Genomic DNA, 19,376 nt, shown 5'->3' with positions numbered 1-19,376 from the left:
TATTTGAGATTGGAGTGCGATATTCTGACTGCACTGAATCAGTCAGGACTGAGGCAACTGATACAAGTGATATGGGTGTGGGGTCGGTTGGACCCCATTTGTAAATACAAGGGTTAAGGTGTATCTTCACACAAGCAAATGCTTTAAACTTCTGTTTTTCTAATTCAAGAGAAAATATTCTTCCAAAATATCCCAAATTTTGAGATCAGCAACTCTTACTTCTGATGTGGTGAACTGCAACCTCATTTGTTTTGTGATCTTGACAACCAGCTTGGCACTGCCAGGTCAACAACAGCAAAATCATGGTGTGTGTGCAGAAACAGGACATTTCACACCATGTTAAGGTTTTTCCCTGGGTGTTAAATATGGGTATTAAAGCTAATAGTATGTATAAATACCCTTCAACATTACAAAGGTAGGTCCAGAAGAAATATTGACATCCAATGGAGAAAAAAAAGAAAGAAAAAATTCAAACGCAGGAATGCAAAGCTCACATATGCATGTAAGAATCACGCGCAAACAACATGCATGCAGCGTTGCAGATCAGTGACCAGTCAGGCAGCGTCCACGTTCTGAAGACTCACCTGTTTTGGACGTTTATGTGTAACTTTTGTTCCCCATAGAGGAGTGTGCACAGTGCACAGCTATGCTTGTGAATTGTGTAGAGGAGGTGATGTTAGGTGGTCTTACTTAGTGTCTGTCCAACATGCATCTTACAGTGGCAAAATAACGTGATGGTTGAGCTATCATATCTTTTCAATAAACAAATCAAGATCATTTTGATTAAATCATTATTTGTGATTCTGACATTTTTGGTTACATTTGCAGTTTAGGCCAGCGAACACATGGAGGTAAAGCAGCTAAGTGAGTTCAAAAATTGAAATATTTTTCTAAGAAAAATGTCAGTCTGTTAACACTGATTTATATATTGTAAATAACTAAAAAATATATATATAACACTTGTGAACCAGACCTGTGCGAACAATATAGAGCTCGTGGGCGCCCCCTGTTGGTTTGGAGCCACATCACGTGGAGGTGAAACAGCTAGGTGAGTACGAAAATGTTAATCTATTCAAAATCCCAATTCCTGTGTGAACGGTCTGGAGCTCGTGGGAGCCCCCTGTTGATTTGGAGTCGGAAAGCATATGCTTTGTTTCCTAATGCAACAAAAATGTTTTCAGCATGTCCATTCTTGCTGAATTTATTTTATGCCTAAGTCAAGCTTTGACTTTAGTCTAAAATACTTTAATTAATAGCTAAATTGATGCCAAGTGGATGAGAATTCTGCTGCATTTGTTTGTCAGTGAATTTATAATCAAGTGTTTTTATTTTTAGTTTATATGAAGCATTATATCTGTCTATCACATTATGTACAGGATGTAAATTGTAAACCACTTACGAAGCTGCCGACAGCTAATCACGACGTACATGTACATTCTTTTAACACTAGGGGGCGCATTAGTTCTTGCTCAGGTGTGGGATGCTAAATTACAGCTCTAATATTGACTTAAAACTGTTAAGTATTGACTCCATTTATGTAAATTTAAATAATGTTTCAGCGTCTACAATTATTTATGTCACTACCTCTTTTTTAATGGTTTAAATAACCCGTGAACATTTTACATATAGAAGACAACAGGTGACGGATTTACTGTTGTTCAGGAAGCAGTTTAAAAGCAGCTGCAGTGGTTTTTAGTAGACTGAAGGACATGAGGGGTTTTCCGTTTTCCGTTGCGTTCACTCTCCCGACCACAAAAACAAATGAAAGCTTTCTCGGGTTTGCAGTATCATGGGTCTCCTCCTTCCCACCCCATCCTCACCGCCTACTCTGGTGACAATGCTGCTGCTGTGGGCGGAGGCGGAGCTCTGTCTCCTAATAACCTGAGGGACCTGTTCCCAGCGCAGAGGAGCTCCAACCACTGCACCTGTGAACTATGTCTTAAAAGCCAACCTGTTGGAGGCAACAGAAACCAAGGTGAGTCTCACTTAAATGTTGCATTCAGTTTGGTTTCAGCTGGTGAGTTCCCTCTTGGTCTCCTTTAAGAGTTTCAGAATGCATTGAGATAATTAATACATTTATGTGATATATGGATATATTCTCTTGTAAGTTAACTCTAGTGCAACAAAATATCAACATTTTCATCAGAACTGTGAGTTGGTAGATGTTAATGAAACTTTAAGCTGAAAACAAAAACAAACATGGGCCATTTTAATTGATTGTGATATGTAGAAGCAGTGTGTTTTGTCATAGAAATACTCCAAAGTCATTCTACTTTAGGATTTAATTACTTTTAGTTTGTTAAAACTCATAAGAAGTCCCAACAATATTTATTCTATTTTTCATAATTATGCCATTATATATACCCATCTTTGTTGCTTCTTTCCTTGTTATCTTAACTTTTGTTTTACATAGTACTGCTTTAGAAAACAACAATAAATCAGTCAAATCTCAATCTCCACCTTTTATTTGTGTTGTGTTAGAATGAGCAGTGTAGTACAGCTATCTTTACAAGAAGTTAGAAAAGAATTTTGACATGGAAATGACTTCAAAATTTCCTCTTGTTGTGGATGGCTAGCATAGCAAAATAAAGCTGGCACTGCTGACCTGAATTTCAAAGTGTTTCAATTACAAACAACTGCTCATTTTAGAAACATGTTGCACCTTTTTATTCCAGTACTTTTGTAGTTAAAGTCTTCCGAACATTAAAGTCTTCAAACACTCATTCTTATGCACGGCCATCTGAGAACTGTTGACAGTAGCGACTAAAAACCTTCACAGCCGAGGAAACGGTTGGGTGTTGGTGTAATTAGAGCTCACGTTTACAAATACGGAAACTTATTCCTGGAAATACAGAAACTTATTCCTGGAAATACAGAAACTTATTCCTGGAAAATTCACTCCACAGTTTTTCCACAGTTCTGGAAAATTTCTGAATATGCACTTTCATTTCAGTGCATATTCCTGCCCATTTAACCCAATTTTCTACAAATTATCTCTTGCGTGTCCACTTTGTAGCATTTCCTGGTTTGCCATTTACAAACCTGAGGTTGCTTCCCGTCGACTTTGCGCTTTCTAAAGCTTCAGACCTAAATAAACAAATATATATTTTTTGAGCCTCTAAATTTAAGAAAGGTCACTTCGAGTTGAGGTAATTAGTTAAAGTAAACCCTTCAACATTTTTGTACTAAGATACCAAAATGTCACTAGAAAACACACAGCAATTCATTTATGTTTGGTTTTAATTCTGTTGAAGTTAGATTTGCTTTGAGACTGCAGTGTGTGCCCACCTGCAGGAAAACCAGATCTTAATAATCTGATGTACTCTTATTTGACAAACCACAAAGTTTTCACTTTCAGTTGACTTGTTTTGATCTTTCATCAACAGCTCTTTCAATCAGCAGAGCAGCAACCCCAGCGTGTTCATATTATGATTTCAAAGAGTCATACTTTTGTGTAATTGACTATTTGTGGTCCTTTGGGCTTTTGGCTATGGAGTTTCAGTCTGTAGAGTCACGAAGTAAAAAAAATTAACATCTATAATGTGATTTATTTAACTACATATTTTTGATGTGGGTGTTTTCAAAGTCATATTGAAATATGACTTTCAATAGATTACAAGTAACTAAAAAAGTTACTTGTAATCTTAATTACTTTCCAAATCAAGTAATCAGTAATTTAAGTTACTTTTTCAAAGTAACTATGCCATCACGGAGTCTTCCTGGCTGGTCACTGCATGTTGTAGTAAGATGAGTGAGAAACCAGTCAAAGTTCAAAGAAAAGCCCATTGAACTATTGATCCGACCACTTTATAGGATTAGAATGAAGTGTTTGGTGCAACGCTTGGACCTACGCAATGCTACTAAACACTATTCAATCGTGTTTGTTGTTTTTTTTTTCTTGCAGGATGTGAACTTTCTTCTGAGATCTAATTTGGTAAAACAATCCACCGACCTGTAAATGTTAAGCTACACCGACTTTCTGAAGCGAGCCGTTAACTACTGAAGATCAGAAGTTAACTACAAAATCAGATTCTTAGATGTGATTCTGAAAATTATATCATAGGTGATAGTTTTTGTAAATGCAGATCAAAACTTTGTCTGATTGGCTTAAAAGATAGGTCATCTAAGCAATCTAAGAAGTCTTCAATAATGGCTACCAACGCCACCATGGAAGCAGCAGACATTGTTGTTATCGTAATTTACTTCATCGTGGTGCTTGGGATCGGCTTTGTGGCAATGCGAAAATCCAACCGAGGCACGGTGAGCGGCTACTTCCTGGCTGGTCGCTCCATGAACTGGTTCGCCGTGGGAGCGTCTCTCTTCGTCAGCAACATTGGAACTGAGCATTTCATTGGACTCGCCGGGTCGGGGGCTGCTAGCGGGTTTAGCGTGGCTGCATGGGAATTCAACGCTCTACTGCTGCTTCAGTTACTGGGCTGGGTGTTCATCCCTGTGTACATTCACTGTCAAGTCTACACCATGCCAGAGTACCTGTCCAAGCGATTCGGAGGAAAGCGCCTGAAAGTGTATTTTGCAGTTTTGACTCTGGTGCTTTACATCTTCACCAAGTTGTCTGTGGACCTCTACTCAGGAGCCTTGTTCATCCAGGAATCCTTAGGGTGGAACCTTTATGTTTCCATCATCGTCCTCATCGTCATGACAGCTGCGCTGACGGTCACTGGAGGTCTGGTCGCTGTCATCTACACAGACACAGTCCAAGCAATTCTGATGATCGCCGGAGCGCTCTGTCTGACAGGAATCGGCTTCGCCAAAGTCGGAGGCCTTGAAGGTTTTTGTTTCTGTCACTTTTTCCACAGATTTATACTTTTTTGGGGGTAAATTTACAACTAAAATTTGGCTTCTTTTGTCCATTTTAGGACTAAAAGAAAAGTACATGCAGGCCAGTCCAAACATCACTGCCATTCTTCTGTCTTCACCTAATCTGACATACTCTGAATCCTGTCAGCATCATCTCCACCCAAAACCAAATGCTCTGAAAATCCTGAGAGGCCCAAAAGATCCAGATCTGCCCTGGCCTGGTTTCTTGCTGGGTCAGACCCCTGCCTCAATCTGGTACTTTTTCTCTCTTACATTTAATTCCCATACCACAAGCTTCTCAAAGACAGTCTAACTTTAACCATTATTAAATCACAATCCAACCCTAATGAGCAACTGAAGCTGAATTAATAAGCTACTTTGTTCATATGAGACCTAAAATGCAGATGATATCTGGAGATTATGTTTAAATGATTTTATTTACACTGGCACTCTACGAAAGACAGAGTGTATATAAAAAAAACTGTTTGTTTGTTTGTCATGTTTTGTGATTTATTTTACCAGTCATTTCTTGTGTTAAACCAGAGTCAGTGCTTGCTTGATTTGACCAGTTTACCAAATAATGGATGATTTGTTTGCTTTTCAAAACGTCTCTTCCCTATTAAACAACTTCAAAACATACATTTCAGGTACTGGTGTGCAGATCAGGTGATCGTACAACGAGTTCTGGCCACAAAGAACATTGTTCATGCCAAAGGATCGACCATCATGGCAGGCTTCCTCAAAACTCTCCCCATGTTTATCATGGTCATGCCAGGTAAAGACATCTTATTGCATTTTGAAGAACTAAATCCCAACTGCTTGAATCAGCCATAACCTCGTGTGTGTGTTTATCTTAATTCCAGGGATGATTTCCAGGGTCTTATTCACTGACCAGTTGGCGTGCATCAGCCCAGAGCACTGCATGCAGGTGTGCGGTTCTGCCGCCGGCTGCAGCAACGTGGCGTACCCTCGCCTCGTCATGTCGGTGATGCCCGTCGGTCTTCGCGGGTTGATGATGGCGGCCATGATTGCTGCTTTGATGAGCGACTTGGACTCTATCTTCAACTCTGCGAGCACCATATTCACGCTGGATGTTTACAAAATGCTGCGAAAGGACGTGTCGCCCAAGGAGCTGGTGATAACCGGCAGGCTTTTTGTCGTCGCTATGGTGGCCCTCAGCATTGCTTGGGTGCCGGTTGTCATCGAAATGCAAGGGGGGCAAATGTTTTATTACATCCAAGAGGTGTCCGATTATTTAACACCCCCTGTGGCGGCGCTGTTCCTGCTCGGTGTTCTGTGGCAGCGCTGCAACGAGACCGGTGCCTTTTGGGGTGGAGTGGTAGGCTCTGCTCTTGGCGCTCTGCGGTTGATCTTAGCCGTAGTTTACAAAGAACCGTACTGCGACCAGCCGGATGAGCGACCGTCCTTCATCAAACAAATCCATTTCATGTATGTGGCGGCCATCTTGTTTTGGGTATCAGCTATAACGACTGTCATTGTGAGTCTCTGCACACCTCCGCCGGAAAAACAGCTAATCAGAACTACCACTCTGTGGGGGTTAAGGCAGAGAATGAAGTTTAACACACTAGCAACCGATCAAGGTGAAGAAAACCTTAACAAAACAAACGCAACTGAAAATGGAGGTGGTGGTGTTGGTGAAGAAATGCTCCATACCGACCAAAAGAACCTCAGGAGCACTGATGGTAGATATGAAAACACTCAGTCGACCAATGGGAACATAATCCCAGCCCGGTCATCACTACAGAATGGCTCTTATGATGTGATAGATGAGCCTATGCAGGAGGGCGAGGGAGATGGGAGAGAAGTGAAGGATGTGGAAGAGGGGAAGGAGTTCCAATTGGGGGAAGGAGGAGACTCTGTGAAAGTTTGTGGGGGTATTTGTGGCCCCCGGAAGAAATCTTCGCAGACTCGGGTCATCACAGCTCAGGAGCAGGAGAGGATTGTAAATAAGCTTCTTTACGAACCTCCCAGAACCCGAATCATACTAAACGCAGCACTGGTACTGATTTGTGTGATTGGGATCTTTCTTTATTTGTATTTCTCCTTATAGACAGCAAAAATTCTCTTAAAACGAGGTCCTAATCCTAAATTTATTTCTTATCTCCCTGAATTTACGGTAAATTTATGACACCGTGTTGCGGCGTACAGTGCACTTACTCCACTTCAGATAGTAATACTTCCAAGTCATACTCAGAACTTTTTAAAATGCTTCTCTTTCACGATATTGATTATTATTTGTTTACTGTATATCGTGGAGTGCTGGCAGCTGGCCAGTCACCATCAGTGCTTTTTAAAAAAATTTTTTTATTGAAAATAATCGGTCTATTTTGTCACATGCATCTGACAATAGTAATGTGCGTTGCTGTTACAGCTCACAGCTAAAGCAAATCAGCTATTTTTAAAGATTTTCTGTACACATTGTAAAAGCATTCCATTCAGGTACTGTCATTTTCTAAGAACAAATGTAATATCTGATGATCTGTAAGGTATTTGTTGTAAAACTTACACTGATGGATGCAAGTTTGAATGAACTGATTGTAAAACATCATTGTGAACCCTAACCCAGATGACTGCCCTGTTTATTTTGAACATAAGTAGGTTTGACTGGGTTCAGTGAAGCAGAGGAAATGGAAAATTTTGAAGGTTTTTGATCAGATGTTCTGACTGAGATGGATTAAACGGCATTGATGTGAACACACTGTTAGCATGCATGGACTTATTTGGGTACTCTAATCCTTCCTTGACCACACTTTTATTTTTACTTTTAACCGTCATACTTCTCAAGATTTTTTTACTTTCCATCTAAAAAAACCCCCCACAAAACAACTATGAACCACTGATGTCAGAGAAACCTGTGACATCAATTAAATGCCACCAGGCAATCACAGGACACCTTCCTGCACCAGTGGAAACTTGCAGATTTGAAATGGAATGTTGTCGACTTTTACACAAGTCCCATTTGCTGAAAATTGTACAGCTCACTTTCAGCAACAAGCCAACTCGGAGTACTTTACAAGATGGAAAGGAAACAACAAACAAGCAAAAAACATTACATTGCAATGGCATCTCCAAAGAAATGTCACCAGCAGTTGTCACCTTCTTGATTGATTGTTCTTTCCATTATTTTGCTGTCAATATGACTGTTAACCAGCTTTTTTAAAGGTTCTTGTATTAAAAAGAAAACTCACCCTAGATTATGTGTGTTCTTGTCTATGAGAATAAAATGCACATGAGCACATACTCAGTATTTGTGGTTTAAAACCAACAAGTTGCTGGGAAGTCGCACGGCTTCTTTCATTTATTTCAACCACTTCCTGGAACAAACTGGGTGTGGTTGACCCATAAAAGGCGCGAAGTGTAAATGTAACGTTTAAAATGCCATAGTGAGGTGAGGTACAATAGTGAGGTGTGCTTTATGAATGTGTGCCAGTAAATCTCCAATTCATAAAAATAAAAAACAAAACTGAAGAACTTTCCCACCAGTCCACCTGAGGGTTGACTTTCAGTAATTTTGACCTCAGGAAAAGTAACACATCTGAACATTTGCTTTACAGGTGCTGCTTAGGAAATTACTAATCTAGTGTGTGCATTTACATTTATAAAAGATCAACCAAGTTGGGTTGGAGGCCATTGTCTGACCCAGTTAGTTCTATTGTTAGCAGAACCCATCAAGGCAGACCACTGAGTTACGTTCAATCTCATGCAATTTAAACAGAAACACAGTTTGCTGGTGAATCTTTCTCTGATTTTAACATGTCAAACCCACACAGTTTATTTCCAGTCTCCATGATTCTAAGAAAATACACTTTTTTTGCTGACAGTTTGATTTCATGCAATGAGTAGCAAAACCTGAAACATGGTGAGTTTCAGTTACTTTTTTTTCCTGGAAGTGAGGTGCAGCAATTTAGAAGCTTCAATAGGAAGCAACAGTAAGATATTGTGATTGATAAACACTGAGATCTCATAAGTAACAATCTGACTCAATTTTCAAGACACTATGACTATGTCTTAAGTTGGAAAACATTTAGAAGACTTGGAGCATAAGAGGCTCCATATTAAATACAGAAAAGTGTCTCAGTATCAAATCGAGGCACAAAATGTTTCTCTTTTATGCTTAAAATTAGGTCTTGGAGAAGAATGCCGATAAGGTGCTGCCAAAAAAAAAAAAAGCTACGTCACAAATTCAAAACCAAAACAAAGTCGGTTAATCAAGATTTAGTGTATCAAACCACATCCTATATTCAACAACTTCTAATGTGTATTTTAAATGGAAAATATTAATATATCTGTCAATCTGTTAACTACTGGAGAAGTTAATGAAAACACAAAAATTTAATTATGAATTCATCGTTCCATATATATATATAAATATATATATTCACACCGATTTGATTGGATTCAATTTTTACAAATTGCCTAATCAAGATCTCCTTTTAAGTGGTTAATATCGCGAGAACAACTCTTTCAAATCTCGCGATTTCTAAAAAAAATAACATTTTGGATGTGTTGTCAAGTCGGCTGCATTTAGAGATAAACAAGAAGCATAGAAGCCAGATACTTTTAAACAAAGCAAATATATTTAAGTTAATTATAGCTAATGCCATTATTATGTTAAATGTATAATTAACTGACTAATTTACATCATTTGCTTTTTCACAATAGATATATTTTTTTACATTTATCTCATTTTATTTTGAAAGTACCGGATGTGTATGTATGTTTTAAGGCTGCTCGCTTGACCGACCCCGGACTGCTTCTTCTCTGCCTCAGCTGAAGAACAAACCGACGCAGCTGGGTTTGCATCAAGTATCAACCCTTGGCCTAAATAGAGGAATTTACCATCACTTCAAATTCAACAGCAGCATTTTTGCAGAGTTAAATAGAAACAGTAAGCAAATGAAATAAGTGTCAACTAGCCGTAACCACAGAAACAGGCTAGAGGCAAAGAAGCCAAAACAAAACATCAAAACCCGGCAAACAAAGAGGTCCTTTTTTCAACGCCAACATTTTTCCTCCATATTCAATAGTTATGAGTCATGTGGCCGTCGAAAATGCCCACGGTCTAGAGCAGCAGGTAAGCTGTGTCAGTTTGGTGTGTCAGAAGTGGTTCTTGGAAAGTGGGACAGCAGCGAGGATAAACATTAGCTTGCCGGCTAGCCTGGTACCGTTAGCGAGATGCTATCGTGCTAACTAGCTTGGGGTGCGTTTGAATCTTTCACTCGGAAGAGACTCCGCTCAGACACTTAACCACAACTCTGAATTTATCTGTGCTCTATCTTTATATTGTATAAAACCAATAATTAAAATGAATGTAGTATTTCAGGTTTTCTCATTGAAGAAAAGTGTTTGTTTTTGCGAAGCCAAGCATCACTCTAACCCCATCAGCTTCTTCGTGTTGAACATATTCAACGCACCTTTTGAACTATTATGTTCACTGCGTTTTGTCTTGCAGCTTAATACAGAGATAAAACGGAGGTACGAGAAAATACAGCTAAAGTGAGCCTCGCAAATAAACAATGCGGGCTTTTACACCCGAAACTCTGGTTACTAAAACTATAACCAGTATGATGGTGTTGATGGTATTTACCCGTTCAGTAAATTTCTTCTGCGTCATCAAAAACGTAGCTGTCTGGTCAGGCAGTTTGGATAGCAACAGAAAAGTACTGCATGTACTTAAATGATATTTTGATTATAAAAAGCCCTCGAAATGTTTTTATTAACAAATATGCACATTTTCAACACTTGTAAGGATGCAAAATAAATAAAAAGCGGCACTGGGAACAATTTGTTCAGAGTGTCATCCTCGTCTCTGCAAAAGCAAATGAATAGATAAACCTCTATTATCCTGCAGCAGCAATGAGATTGATGCAGTTTTTTCAGTCTATTTTAAAATATGCTTTTTTAATTGAACGAACTGTGTGTAATAAGTTTATTTGGAGAGAGTTTGCAAAATTTTGCTTACAATAAGTTTAATTTAAGGTAAAAGTTATACTTGTATATTTTTCATATTTTGAATGTGATGGAATTAACGAATTTAAACACTAAAATTAGTAAGAAAATGTATAACTTTAATGTGCATAAGTGCAAAGCATGTTTTTTGCTCAAAATCTAAGTGAATATTATAATGGTGAACACAAATATGCAGTGTATAAACTGTCTCTAAATCAATTTTTCCCATTATTTTCTACTTTACTACTTTCACTTTGTACAAACTTTCATATCCACATTTCTGATGAATTTTGAAGCCCAATAATTACAAAATTGATCTAATTTTGTATATAGTTAGACTTAATCACAATTAAATGTATTATATTTTTGAAGCTTTTATTGCACTGTTTCAGATGATTTTCTCATCCTGTGCCAGTGCATTGTCACCAAATCTGAATAATGAAATAAAAGTTTGATTGACAATGTGCGAGTATGTCTACATGTCTACAGTTTTTTGTTTTTTTTTGTTTTTTTTAACGTTTGGTCCTCAACATTTCAGTTTGTAACGTTTTTAATTGTGCAACGCGCTCATGTGTTTCTGTTCTGGTTCTCCAGCTCGCTGTCCTAGACTTGAGTGCTCCAGATGGACAAGGCGGAGGTACTAACAGTAAGACGTAGACATGTTTTTGTTGCCATTCTCTGCTTTTTATTTCAACAAACTCCGTCCCAAAAGTTGACTTGTGTCTCAGCTTAATTTTAGTAGGTGCTGTATTTGGAAAACAAGTGCATACTTTACAGTTCAGAATTTACTCACGGTAAATAAAAAACAGATTAAGCACATTTATACTAACATTTTTGATTTTATAAGGACTGTTTTTTGTAATGGCAGTAGTTAAGTTTAAAAGCCAACTTGAATAACCAAACATTATTTGGTGTTACTCCTATTTAATGAGTTTAAATCAGGTGCTTAATTCTGAACAGACCCGTTTCCTGTTTGTAAAGATCTACACGTCCTATCGTAGTCTAATTGTTCCGCTCTAAAAGACTTGCGTTGTACAGCTTACATGGATGGAAGTTCAGAATCAATTCGCAATGGTCTTCTCTTTTTATATTACAAAACCTGGCAAGCTAGCAGGGGTGTAAAAACTTTCTTTATCCACCGAAAGTAACAGCATGTGCTCGTAAACAATGCTTTGTGATTGTGTTTGTCCAGGGCGATACATTCCTCCACATTTACGGAACAAAGACGCATCCAAGAACGGTGAGAAAAGCAGGAGTTACGCAGGAGTGTGTTACCCTCGCGTTTTGTCAGCGACGGTTGTCACATTAGTATGAATTAACCTTTTTAGTAAGCGTTGATTTTGTAGGTTTTTGTGTAAAACGGCAGGAAATCTTTGTGGTTGTTGAAATGTTTTTTTTACTGACCATAAGCGCAATATAAAAACCCAACTTGTCGTGTGCAGTGGGAAATGCTTTTGCTGCTGGACGACCGGGGGGGTACACCATAGCGCCTGCAGCAAACTGTGAGTAACTCTGACTGTTGACCTCATCACAAATGTGTCGTAGCAAACATAAGCTGCAGGCCAAGTGAAATTATCTTTAGATTTCACCCGATGATGCAGAACTTGAAGAAAATCTCACATTTTCTTCTGTCAATTTACTTAATCTGTATCTAACTTGTTGAAATACTAAAAATAATTTCAACTTGACCATTTTTTTTGATGAGTATTCCCTCTGTTTATAATCCTACTGATGCAGTATTTGTTGCAATGTTCCTCAATTCCCCTCTCTCTCTTTCTCTCCCCTCAGACGGTTGGGACGCAGGGCGCAACAACTTTGTCAACGGCTACCATGACAACCGCATGACCGGCAACTCGTTCAACCGTGGCCCGCCACGCATGGAGCGTGGGCGAGGCGGTGTTGCGGGAGGCAGTTACCGTGGCAACAGGGGCGGGGCGTTCAACCCCATTAACCCCGCGCAGCCCATAAACTTCGGTTGGTTCGACACCAGGCCTGACGCAGAAATCAGCTTTCTTAATACGTAGAGTTAAAACGTTTCCATGGGAAATTCTTCTAATTGTTTTTGCATCATGTCTCTTATTAGAGGCCGGTGGCTGGAACACAGCCAAAGACGCCTATAGCAGCTTTGGCAACAACCGAGGGAAGTCTGCGTTCTTCAACGACAGAGGCAACACCAACAGAGGAAGGTAGGCAACGCAGCCACTTTCGAGCACACCGTGAGCGGATCAGAAAACCCAAAAGGGTCAACGCTCCAATTTGTTCCCGGTGCTCAGGTTCGATCACGGTGGATTCGGTGGTGGCGGAGGAGGAAACAGCCGCTGGGTGGAGGAGTCCAGGGACGATGGCGACTGGTCCAAGCCGCTGCCGCGTAACGAACGCCTGGAACAGTGAGTCTGCACTAACAACTACACTTCCTGTGGGAGGGAAGGTGTTCCTGGTGGCAACACCAAGTTTTTTGTTTTGTTTAGTTTTTTTTTTAAGTGGGGAGAATCGAGAACCTTCATTTTATAGCTCAATATTAAAGTACCTCCTAGTACTCATGAATACTGCTTTGACTGTAACTATTTCACCAAAGACACCAACTGTATTTATAGTACAAATGCAAGACTTTGTCATTATTCCCATAATGTTGGAAAAAACACAATTTTGCAATTTTCCATTCGATAAACACAATTGAAATCACATGTGAATAAGTTTGTTGATGTCATAAGTCATTTAAAAAACATGATGCTCCATCTTTTTTTTTTTTTTTTTTTAACGACTACTTGTTGTCGTCTTGTGGCAATGTCCAGTTGCTGAGCTAAGCTGAGTTGTCCAAGCTCAGCTGTAGAAAGGTTTAAAGGTATGTGAATGTTTTTCTGAGACCAGTCTGGTCCCCGTCTCTGCAGTGAGCTGTTCTCCGGCAGCAACACCGGGATCAACTTTGAGAAATACGACGACATTCCCGTTGAGGCTACAGGACAAAACTCCCCTCACCACATCGAGAGTGTACGCCACCGCCGCTCACATCGAATCAGACGTCAACCAGGAGCCTTCCACATCTGGACACGTGTAATTCTCTCACTTCCTGTTCTAACAGTTCCAAGATGTCGACATGGGTGAGATTATCATGGGTAACATTGCTCTGAGCCGCTACACCAGACCAACTCCTGTGCAGAAATACGCCATTCCTATCGTGAAATCCAAGAGAGACCTGATGGCCTGCGCACAGACGGGTAACAACAACACAAAAGAGGACAAAGATCTGCACTAGGTTTAGATACCAATCAGTGATATTGGATAAATTTGACCTTGTGTCGTCAGGATCTGGAAAGACAGCTGCGTTCCTGCTTCCAATTCTCAGCCAGATCTACACAGACGGACCAGGAGAAGCTCTGAACGCAGCCAAAGCCTCAGGACAGGTCAGAAAAGCGAGTTTCCACACATTAAAATGAAAACTCACTGAGCTTTGAATGTAAAACCATAGTGACGAGCCTTCCTGTATAGTTGGACCACAGAAACCTTGTCAGACTTTTTGTAACCGCTGGAGAAAGTCCCCCTCCTTCTCTCTCTGACCACACTGCTGATCAATGCTCCACTTCTTTGGAAAGTAAAAACTCCTGCTCTATTTAAGATCAAACCTTGATAGTTCCATCTGTCACTGAGTGTTTAAAAACTGCAAAGCAGCATGGCTACCATCAATAGACCGTAAAATATAAGCTTAATAAGGAAGAAGGCAGTGTTAAAAAATTTGAACGCAACTAATCGCGTTTTAGGTTTTTGCATACAAAAGTTCCAGGATGGACCCTTTGCATTTCAGTGATTCTTGAGAATAGGGACAAAACAGGTCCTATGGATAAAGCACAAAATTTGAATAAAATATACACAAAATATATATTTTTCGAATATCTGACTAAACTAACCTGGGTCATGTGAGCACAACAATGTATATTTTCCTGGTGTTTGCTGAATATTTTTTTTATTTTAAACATTGTAGTCGGTGGATGATGCCTGTAAAATCCCTTATCCAGGAGCAGAACTCAATACATTATAATAGTTTAAACCAATTAAAGAAATACCAAAATTATATATTATGACAATAATTCATTTTATTCACTAGTTTGTCACCACCTTCAGTTCTGTGTCAACTCCGTCAGATGGACTTTTGGTTGTTTTTTGTTTTAAATAATAATTATTTTGTTTCTTGAGAAGCATTTGTCTGTAAAATGAGTAAAAATATCACTAATAGGGTATTTTAAAAATCCTTTTATATTTATTTTTGTCAGATGGTGATGACAGAGTTCTGGGTCAGGTCGATTAAAAATATATATATTTTTTTAATGTTGCAACTGGGAGCCTGCACCTTAGCATCTTTACATTTCCAAAACATTATTTGTCATATTTGCATACATAAGGTTGAGAAATAATAAAAAAAATATGGGAAAATTAAAACCTATCAAGAACCACTGATTTGTGTCTCACATAATGACTTTTATCCCCCAAAATTAGGGCGGTGCATATATTTCTGACTCTTGCTGATTAAATCATATTTGCAAAAACTAAATACATAAAAAAAGACATTATGTGGGACAAATTGAAGCCCTATGTGAATGTGACATTCCCGTTCTGTGATGATTGTTCCAGGAAAATGGGAAGTATGGCCGGCGTAAGCAGTACCCCATCGCCCTGGTGCTGGCCCCAACCAGAGAACTGGCACTGCAGATCTACGACGAAGCCAGGAAGGCACGTAAACATTGTGCTCACAAATTGCAGTGAGGCAAGAGTTAGAAAATGAAGAGAGACTTGTGTTTTGCGTTGCAGTTTTCGTACCGCTCCAGAGTGCGTCCCTGTGTGGTGTACGGCGGGGCAGACATTGGCCAGCAGATTAGAGACCTGGAGAGAGGCTGCCACCTGCTGGTCGCAACACCTGGCAGACTGGTGGACATGATGGAGAGAGGCAAGATTGGACTGGACTACTGCAAGTAAGACGTGACCCGACGGAAGAAATGGAAGATGAAAGACGTTCTGGATGCTTCCCTTCCTCAAACTTGTTTTTTTTCTTTTTTGCTTTAGCTACTTGGTGCTAGATGAGGCGGACCGCATGCTGGACATGGGCTTTGAACCACAGATAAGACGCATAGTGGAGCAGGACACCATGCCGCACAAAGGCATCAGACAGACCTTGATGTTCAGCGCTACGTTTCCGAAAGAGATCCAGGTGTGTTTGTTGCGACTCCAGTTGCCAGCTCCTGGACGGCTGTCAGAGCGGAGTTTGTTTCAGGACAGGAAACTAGCAAGACATTAAGTTCCTTTTAAAAAAAAAAAGTAGCCTGATGAAATAACGCTTTTGCTTCCCCTGCAGATCCTGGCGAGGGATTTTCTGGAGGATTACATCTTCCTGGCAGTGGGCAGAGTGGGTTCCACCTCGGAGAACATCACACAGAAGGTGGTGTGGGTTGAAGAGAGCGATAAGAGATCTTTCCTCTTGGATCTGCTCAGTGCTACAGGTTAGAGATCTTCATTAGGAAGGGAAGTTTTGCATGAGGATGTAGGAGTAAACACAGCAGGATTTTCTAATTTCTTCTCTAAATATTTAGAAACCATTTTGAACTGATTGCATACCTGTCTAAACGATTGCATACCTGTCTAAACGTAGCGTTCTGCCTCTTCTAGCACACATAAACAAACTGTGCTGTATGTCTTTTTGCAGTCGTGCCGTATTTATCCCATCTCACTCCATTGCATTGTTACACGTCTTGTCTTAGCAAACCAGCACGACTTTTACTGTCAACGCTGTTTTACACGCGTTATCCCTTCGTAACATCTCTAATAATAGAAACATTCACTCAGTCATAAGTGGCTAAGATAAAATTCAGACAAAGATGTTGGTTTTGTTGCGGTTGAGGAGAAAATGTGTTTTCTTTGATTAATTTAGTGCAGTTGAGGCATTAACGCTGACTCGGATTAGGAATAGTTATAAAACTTTGATGTGGTTTTATCCCAAGTCATCCCCAACGAGGTACAGGACAATACTGGAGACAACGTAGAGAAACCTGGTAAGATCTACACTTAAGACGTTTCTAAATCTGTCATTTCATGTTTTGTATAAGTTTGCTTGACCCCCATTATATATGTTTTTGTGGATGGAGAAACGTTTCTTCATTTAATTTCGGCTCTGTGTACCATCTCATGTGCTGAAATACACAAGCCAGTTTTCCTTTTTTAAAGATGTTGTAGCATCTTTATGCACTGTGTGTTTCTGTGGTTCCTTCATGTCAGACCTGTAGCCTTGATGGAGAGAATCTGGTCATGATGATGGTTCCTTGCTGCTGGGTGGGGGTCATTTTAGGCAAACGAGTGATTTTTAGTGGAGAAAACCTTCAGCACTTTGGACCAAGTCTTGCCATCAATGGCTTTAATGGTTCCTGCATGAAAACTCCTACATTATTTTTGATCTGCACATCTTTTTCTTGTTTTTATTTATAAAAAAGCATTACTCAGTATTACTCAGCAAGCCTGTATGTATCACACCACAGACTGGGAGACCCTCATCTGCCAGGGCTCCGAAAAACATAGAATTCAGTTTTTCGACGTTTGGAGAGAAAAAAAAATATGGGGAACAAAGGCATAATGTGAAATCTTTGTGTTTCCAAATGTTAATTTGCATTCTCTTGTCTAAAAGATGAAACCAGCTGTCATTAACAATTCTTTTGTCCATTCTGTGTTTGTTGTCCCTTGGTCCTTCATGCACTCATGTATCTCTTCAATCATAAACCTGTCTCTGGTCTTTAGCCCAGTCGTTTGTCCACCATTTGGTTTTCATCCATTCTTTGGTCCATCATGTATCTGGTGGTTTTTAGCAGGTTTCATATCTAAAACCTGACCACTGTAGTCAATCTGAAATAACTTCAGTAGACTTTCATACCCATGCGATATAAAATGGGCTAAAATATCCTGGAGACTCTCGAAGAGGACAGAACCTTGACATGAAACATGTTGGACCTCTGTCATTAGCGGTGTGATGCATTTAACTGATCCAAAGTTCACTTGTGACTTTTGAGCTCAAGTCTTTCACAGCAACATTTTTCCACATCACCGCCAGATGTTGTTGTTTCCTTTATGAATGCTGGCCCACAGTTCTGAAGCTCAAGGTCTGCTTTATGTTGCATCAGACTTGAAGTTCTGTTTAATTTACATTAATCTCTCCCGGCACCTTAAGTTCAATTCTAGTTTTTAACTCATTTGTTTTTGTCTTTCCTGACCAGGTAAAGACTCCCTGACCCTCGTCTTCGTGGAGACCAAGAAAGGAGCCGACGCCTTGGAGGACTTCCTGTACCGGGAGGGCTACGCCTGCACCAGTATCCATGGCGACCGCTCCCAGAGAGACCGCGAGGAGGCACTGAACCAGTTCAGATCGGGAAAGTGCCCCATCCTTGTCGCCACGGCGGTCAGTAGAACAAAACCTGCTTTCAAGGAGTGAGAGCGGACTGCAGGGTTATAATCTAAATATTCTCGTGTTGGCCAGGTTGCAGCTCGAGGTCTGGACATCTCCAACGTGAAACATGTTATCAACTTCGACCTTCCAAGCGACATAGAGGAGTACGTCCACCGCATCGGACGTACGGGGCGAGTCGGAAACCTGGGTCAGTGAGCGGCTCTGAAAACCGATTCGCTGCAGTTCCAGCTGACAAACGACAGATTCTGACGAATCTGCACGCTGTATGTTCTCCGCAGGGCTGGCCACGTCATTCTTCAACGACAAAAACGGGAACATCACAAAGGACCTGCTGGATATCCTGGTAGAGGCTAAACAGGAGGTTCCTTCATGGCTGGAGAGCCTGGCTTATGAACACCAGCACAAGAGTAGCAACAGGGGGCGCTCTAAGAGGTTCGGATCAGCTACTGTCCTGGCATCGTTTTGTAATAAAATCGTCAGAAAATTGTGCTGAATTCCACGTCGTCGACAGGTTCTCTGGTGGTTTCGGAGCTCGGGATTACCGCCAGACAGCTGCCGGGGGCAACGCCGGAGGGTTCGGGGGGCGGGGAGGACGCAACCAGCAGGGACACGGAGGAAACCGTGGCTTCGGAGGAGGTAGAGAATGTTGCGGCGTTTATACCGAGATTAAACGACACACAGGTGAATAAGGTTTGTTCACATCCGCAGGTGGTTTCGGCAACTTCTACACAAGCGACGGCTACGGAGGGAATTACTCCCACTCTCAAGTGGACTGGTGGGGCAACTAGGTGTCTCCATTCCCTCTCTACTCATCTTTCTTTCCTCCTTTAACTCCTTTTCCATCTTTTCTCCCCAACCATGTCATCCACATCCCATCCGTCTCGTCACCTCTACTATTCCCTGGAACCTACATGCATGTTATTAAACTATTTATACTCATTTATATATCCCCTCCTTCTAGTCCCAGTCAGTCATGTCTTTTATTAGCTTTAGATTCTCTCGTGCTTTCCATCTTCATTTTGTTCCCTTTACGTTCTTGATCTCTCCTGGTAAAGTTGGCCACTTTTATAAAGGATTCTTGAATTTTGTTTTGTTGCTTCCTAACAAAGTTCGAGTTGTTCTCAAAGCCCCTCATGTAGGACGATTTATGGAC

At 40.4% G+C, this 19,376-nt stretch overlaps 2 protein-coding genes across 4 annotated transcripts; both read left to right on the top strand.

Annotated features, from left to right (window-relative positions):
* The first annotated feature begins 1,074 nt into the window (after positions 1 to 1,074).
* LOC106949898 (sodium/myo-inositol cotransporter) lies at positions 1,075 to 8,030 on the top strand. The gene is made up of 5 exons (XM_015036450.1): positions 1,075 to 1,975; positions 3,905 to 4,789; positions 4,878 to 5,073; positions 5,466 to 5,593; positions 5,682 to 8,030. The coding sequence occupies exons 2-5, from the start codon at positions 4,150 to 4,152 to the stop codon at positions 6,887 to 6,889; spliced, it is 2,172 nt and encodes a 723-aa protein (XP_014891936.1). The 5' UTR covers positions 1,075 to 1,975; positions 3,905 to 4,149; the 3' UTR covers positions 6,890 to 8,030.
* A 1,501-nt stretch (positions 8,031 to 9,531) lies between these two features.
* LOC106949893 (ATP-dependent RNA helicase DDX3X-like) lies at positions 9,532 to 19,168 on the top strand. Of its 3 annotated transcripts, none has more exons than XM_015036439.1 (20): positions 9,532 to 9,913; positions 11,383 to 11,434; positions 11,981 to 12,028; positions 12,231 to 12,290; positions 12,577 to 12,762; positions 12,872 to 12,974; positions 13,062 to 13,175; positions 13,677 to 13,776; positions 13,868 to 14,003; positions 14,092 to 14,189; positions 15,412 to 15,510; positions 15,589 to 15,749; positions 15,841 to 15,985; positions 16,130 to 16,274; positions 16,773 to 16,823; positions 18,033 to 18,214; positions 18,293 to 18,410; positions 18,502 to 18,655; positions 18,735 to 18,859; positions 18,932 to 19,168. In XM_015036439.1, the coding sequence occupies exons 1-20, from the start codon at positions 9,869 to 9,871 to the stop codon at positions 19,009 to 19,011; spliced, it is 2,202 nt and encodes a 733-aa protein (XP_014891925.1). In that variant the 5' UTR covers positions 9,532 to 9,868; the 3' UTR covers positions 19,012 to 19,168. The 3 variants fall into 3 exon arrangements, with proteins under 3 accessions (XP_014891925.1, XP_014891926.1, XP_014891927.1); XM_015036440.1 differs by having other exon boundaries at positions 9,534 to 9,913; positions 11,383 to 11,425; XM_015036441.1 differs by lacking the exon at positions 16,773 to 16,823 and having other exon boundaries at positions 9,534 to 9,913.
* The last annotated feature ends 208 nt before the right edge of the window (positions 19,169 to 19,376 follow it).

Source organism: Poecilia latipinna, unplaced genomic scaffold (assembly GCF_001443285.1).
Source record: "Poecilia latipinna isolate Pla-1442-1.1 unplaced genomic scaffold, P_latipinna-1.0 Scaffold369, whole genome shotgun sequence".
Taxonomy (NCBI): Eukaryota; Metazoa; Chordata; class Actinopteri; order Cyprinodontiformes; family Poeciliidae; genus Poecilia; species Poecilia latipinna.
This window is presented reverse-complemented; position numbering and strand designations above follow the sequence as displayed.

What these genes read in the sequence shown, in the direction of transcription:
- LOC106949898 (XM_015036450.1), top strand. Translation starts at nt 4,150, where the DNA reads ATGGCTACCAACGCCACCATGGAAGCAGCAGACATTGTTGTTATCGTA. An exon ending in CAAAGTCGGAGGCCTTGAAG is followed by an intron (nt 4,790 to 4,877) that starts GTTTTTGTTTCT and finishes TGTCCATTTTAG; the next exon opens with GACTAAAAGAAAAGTACATG. An exon ending in GTTTATCATGGTCATGCCAG is followed by an intron (nt 5,594 to 5,681) that starts GTAAAGACATCT and finishes TCTTAATTCCAG; the next exon opens with GGATGATTTCCAGGGTCTTA.
- LOC106949893 (XM_015036439.1), top strand. Translation starts at nt 9,869, where the DNA reads ATGAGTCATGTGGCCGTCGAAAATGCCCACGGTCTAGAGCAGCAG. An exon ending in GGCAACACCAACAGAGGAAG is followed by an intron (nt 12,975 to 13,061) that starts GTAGGCAACGCA and finishes CCCGGTGCTCAG; the next exon opens with GTTCGATCACGGTGGATTCG. An exon ending in AACAGGGGGCGCTCTAAGAG is followed by an intron (nt 18,656 to 18,734) that starts GTTCGGATCAGC and finishes CGTCGTCGACAG; the next exon opens with GTTCTCTGGTGGTTTCGGAG.